General features: G+C 63.7%; 1 protein-coding gene across 1 annotated transcript in view; it reads left to right on the forward strand.

The window, feature by feature from the left end:
• The window catches only part of CEBPZ (CCAAT enhancer binding protein zeta), a 37,496-nt gene that overhangs the window by 16,400 nt on the left and 16,096 nt on the right, over window positions 1-5,000 (forward strand). Inside the window, exon 9 of the mRNA XM_032964057.2 lies at window positions 253-319. Coding sequence (XP_032819948.1) covers window positions 253-319 — 67 coding nt within the window. The remainder of the gene's footprint in view (window positions 1-252; window positions 320-5,000) is intronic.

Consider the following 5,000-nt stretch of genomic DNA (forward strand, 5'->3'; position numbering starts at 1 on the left):
GTTGAGACGTCGCCACGCGTTGTGACGACGTGATGCCCACCTCCTGGCTCACTGCCTGACGGAGCTGGCTTGTTTATGCGACGAATCTTACCAACTGGCCACGTCGGCTGGTGGCGGGTTAACGACACGTTTATACTTACTTGATCACTTGATCTAACCCGTAAACAAAACCCCTTGATCTGATGCCCCCTCCCTGCCTCCCTCCGCCCCCCCCCCTCTCTGTGCCCCCCCCCCCCCCCACGTGGCCCGCAGTGAACAGCAAGGCTTACCTGGAGCTAGACGAGAGCAGGGTCCCCGTGGACGAGCTCTTCTTCTACAGGTGAGGTCGCCCGCACGGTGACGACGCCACCCTGAGGGGGGGGGGGGCGGCGGGGGGGGGTGGCGGGGGGGGGGGGCCGGTGGGGGGGGTGGCGGGGGGGGGGTTGTGGGGGGGGTTTGTTTTTTGTGTTTGCCCGGCGGGCTGGAACGCGACCCATTTTGTATTTCATTAAACAAGGCCGGCTTGACTGGCGGTGGCGGCAGCTGGGGCGGGGGGTCCACGGGTGGGTGGGTGGGTGGGCGTCAGGGGGTAGATTGCCTGATAGGGTGGGTGGGTGGGTGGGCAGGTAGGTGGGCGAGTGGGGGGATGGGGCGGATACCTTGGTGCATCAGGTGGCTGGGTGGGCGGGTAGGTGCGTGGGTGGGCAGGTGGGCCGACAGGTAAGTGGGTGGGTAGGTGGGCGGATGGGCGGGTAGGTGGGCGGCGGGGGTGGATAGGTTTGGCTGCTTGCTAGGTGGGCGAGCGAGTGGACCGGGTGTGAAGGTGGGTGGGGTGGGTGGGTGTGCAGGTGGGTGGGGTGGGTGGGTGTGAAGGTGGGTGGGGTGGGTGGGGTGGGTGGGTGTGCAGGTGGGTGGGCGGCCCGGCAGGCGGGGGCGCGGGGGTGGTGGGGGTGCTGGGGGGTGGATGATCGTTTAAAGTATATAAATAAATAAGGGTATAATCCCGCTCTATTGACCTTGAGCCGCCGGGCGGGCGGGGAGATAAGATCGGACGACGCAGGAGCCGAGTAAGTCGACGCGCGGCGACGTTAACCGCGGCGGTGGCGGGTGGAGGGAGGTCAGCCGCTCGGCCGCCGCTAGAGAGCTTCCATTTTCTCCTGCCCCCCCCCCCCCCGACACCCACCCCACCCGCTTCCCGTGCGGCTGCCCCGGCCGCGATCATGCCAACGCTCGTGTCCGACCGCGGTTGACAATGTTTGCTGTTGCGTGCCGGCCGTGACGGGGGAGGGCCGGCGGCGGCGGCGGCGGCGGCGCCCGCGTGGAGCCGAGCCGACGAGCACGCGAGCGTGGCGACGTCCCCGGCGGCGGCGGCGCCGGGGACCCGGGCCAAATCGATCGGCACGCCGCGGGCGTGCGCGTGACGACGGCCGCCGCTCGCCCGGTGCCGGTGACGTCGCCGCGGCTCCCCGCCGCGCCGGTGCTTTGGGCGCGCTTCGAGGCTGCCGCGTGAAGCGTCGATGGCTGCCGGCCTTCCCACGCTGCCCGCCGCCGCTGGCGGGAGGTCACGGGACAGAACCCCCGTGTGGCCTTGGGAGGCTTTTGGGGCGAGTGCCGTACGCTCGCGTGTGCATGCACACGTGTGTGCACACGAACACAATTTCACACTCGTGCATTCACACACGAAGATGAAGATCCCCCCCCTATTTAAACCTAAACAGACTGTAGGGGGCAAGTGCTGTTAGCGAGCACTTATGAAGGCCGGAACGGCACACGAGGGGGTGGGTGGCGAGCTCCACGCACGACCGCCTTTGTCTCCCCAGTAGCGATGTTTACACTCCGCACCAGGTACTCATTCGAGGCCGATTTCCCCTAGGGGTGGCCCAGGACCAGGGCCGTTGGCCGTGAGCTGGAATCGAACTCGGGTGGCCGGGTTCGTAGCGCAGCGCGCTAACCGCTACGCTACCGCTCGCCACACACATGCAAAGACAAAAACACGCGCCTGACACGGGAAACACGTTACACACTGCCGGGGTGCAAACTCCACCCGGGCTTTTGTGAGATAAGGGGGGGGCGGGCGGGAGGGGGCTGGGGGTTTGGGTGGGGGGCGTGGGTGATGTCAGTGGCTGCTCGGGACCAAAAGCTCCTTCCTTTGCCCTCATCAGGTTACGGCCGTTATCGTGAAAAAGTTGTGGAGGGGGGGAGGAGGAGGAGGAGGGGGGGGGAGACACTTGGGACTGTGCAGGAAGAGGATGCGTACGTGCGTACGTGTTCCCTGATCGCGTGAGCCGTGTTCGAATCGCACCTCTCTCTGCGCTCTCTGCGGTCGGACAGGTGATGTTGCCGTGTGGCCGCCGTCTGGTAGAGGGGGAGAGAGCGAGCGAGAGAGACGTGAATAATTAATGAAAGATGATGATGATGATAATGATGAAAAATAAAAGTTTTCCCCGCTTTCGTTCCAACCGCGCTGCTGTCGCGGCGGTGTCGCGAGACCCGGCGGGCGATGGGAGCTTCGCGCAGAAAGCGGCGCACCCTCCCCTCGCTACCCCCCGCGCCCTGCGACCTACAAATAATTCTGTAATTTGGAACCAGAGTTAATGAGCAACAGCATTGAAGCTGAAAAAAAAAATGGGCGTGTTTTTATCTGGTGCCTCGCACCGGAACTCCAGCAGGGAGCCGGATTCGAACCCAGGTGTCTCGGCGTCTCTAGGCCGCCTGAGGAGGTGTCAGAGCGACATTGGCCTTCCTCTAAACGTGGCGATTGTGGTGGTGATTGTGGTGGCGATTGTGGTGGGGATTGTGATATTGGTGGTGTTGTTGGTTGTAGGGGTGTTGGTGGTGGTGGTCGTGGTGTTCGTGGTAGTGCCGTTGGTGGTAGCGGTGTGGAAACATCGCCACTAGGGAGACAAAGGCGGCCGGGTGTGGTGCTGGCCACCCACCCCCTCGTGTGCTGTGCCGGCCTTCATAGGTGCTCGCTGACAGCACTTGTCCCTACAGTCTGTTGAAGCTATACGAGGGGATCTTTGTCTTTGGTGGTAGTGGTACTGGCGGTAGTGCTGGTGGTAGTGGTACTGGCGGTGGTAATGGTAGTGGTACTGGCGGTAGTGGTACTGGTAGTGGTGGTGGTAGTGGTACTGGCGGTAGTGCTGGTGGTAGTGGTACTGGCGGTGGTAATGGTAGTGGTACTGGCGGTAGTGGTACTGGTAGTGGTGGTGGTAGTGGTACTGGCGGTGGTGGTGGTGGTAGTGGTACTGGCGGTAGTGCTGGTGGTAGTGGTACTGGCGGTAGTGGTACTGGTAGTGGTGGTGGTAGTGGTAGTGGGGGTAGTGGTGGTGGTAGTGGTAGTGGCGGGGGTAGTGGTACTGGCGGTAGTGGTGGTGGTAGTGGTACTGGCGGTAGTGGTGGTGGTAGTGGTACTGGCGGTGGTAGTGGTACTGGCGGTAGTGGTGGTGGTAGTGGTACTGGCGGTGGTGGTGGTGGTGGTAGTGGTACTGGCGGTGGTGGTAGTGGTACTGGCGGTGGTGGTGGTAGTGGTACTGGTGGTGGTGGTGGTAGTGGTAGTGGTGGTGGTATTGGCGGTAGTGGTGGTGGTAGTGGTACTGGTGGTGGTGGTAGTGGTATTGGCGGTAGTGGTGGTGGTAGTGGTACTGGCAGTAGTGGTGGTGGTAGTGGTACTGGTGGTGGTGGTGGTATTGGCGGTAGTGGTGGTAGTAGTGGTACTGGCGGTGGTGGTGGTGGTAGTGGTAGTGGCGGTGGTGGTACTGGCGGTGGTGGTGGTGGTAGTGGTACTGGCGGCGGTAGTGGTGGTGGTAGTGGTACTGGCGGTGGTGGTGGTGGTAGTGGTACTGGCGGCGGTAGTGGTGGTGGTAGTGGTACTGGCGGTGGTGGTGGTGGTAGTGGTACTGGCGGTGGTGGTACTGGCGATGGTGGTGGTGGTAGTGATACTGGCGGTGGTGGTGGTGGTAGTGGTACTGGCGGTGGTGGTACTGGCGATGGTGGTGGTGGTAGTGGTACTGGTGGTGGTGGTAGTGGTACTGGTGGTGGTGGTAGTGGTACTGGTGGTGGTGGTAGTGGTACTGGTGGTGGTGGTAGTGGTACTGGTGGTGGTGGTGGTACTGGTGGTGGTGGTACTGGTGGTGGTGGTGGTGGTATTGGTTGTAGTGACGCCGGCGCCCTCCGCTTCCCGGCGACGTGCGACCCCGTCGCCACGTGCGTCCGCACGTGGTCCCCGGCCTTGTTTTGCGCGCGCGACGTGCTAAACGATCTGTCGCGCCCGCCGACTGGCGTGTGACGGGCAGCGTTTGCCCGGCGCTCGCCCCTCGCTCACCCCTCTTGCCCGTCCGCCCGCTCGGGCTGCTCGTGAGGCCCTGCTCTCCTTTTGACCGTTTTCCGGATCGCCGGATCGGCGGCAGAGGGCTCGAGAGTCGCCCGTCCCCTTGGCCCCGCGTCACCACGGCTGTCCACCAGCACCACCTCCCCCCCCCCCCCCCCGTCTCCCGCATCCCTCCCGTGCCCCCCTGTCTCTTGTCTCCCTCCTCTCTCATTCCTCTCTCTGCTGTCTCCTCTCACCGTTGTCGCCCTCTGCTCGCTTTCCTCTCCCCGTTCGCTTTTCTCTCTCCCTCTCTACGCCGTCTTTCCCTCTCGTCCAGCGTTGGATTGACTTTCGGCTGATCATGAAGATGTACCTGTGCGCGCGCATTTGGGTTGTACCGGCTTGGGAGGGCACGCATCCAGCAGCGGACGGAGCGTGGCCAACGCTGACGATGTGCGTACGTTGCACGTGCGTGGTGGTGCGGCAGTTTTCGGCGGTGAACGCGCTGCGCCGCGAACCCGGCAACCCGAGTTCGATTTCCCGCTCACGGCTCACGTCGGCGACGGATGTCTGAACCGGGACTGGGCCCTTCCCTCGGTCGACCCGGCTTCGACTTTGTGCCCGGTGCGGCGTGTGAACATCGCCACTGGGGAGACAAAGGCGGCCCGTGCGTGGCGATCGCCACCCCCCCCCCATACCCCTCCACCTTCGC

The sequence above is a fragment of the Petromyzon marinus genome, chromosome 31 (genome assembly GCF_048934315.1).
Source record: "Petromyzon marinus isolate PM22_M1 ecotype Great Lakes invasive population chromosome 31, UKy_Petmar_22M1.pri1.0, whole genome shotgun sequence".
Taxonomy (NCBI): domain Eukaryota; kingdom Metazoa; phylum Chordata; class Hyperoartia; order Petromyzontiformes; family Petromyzontidae; genus Petromyzon; species Petromyzon marinus.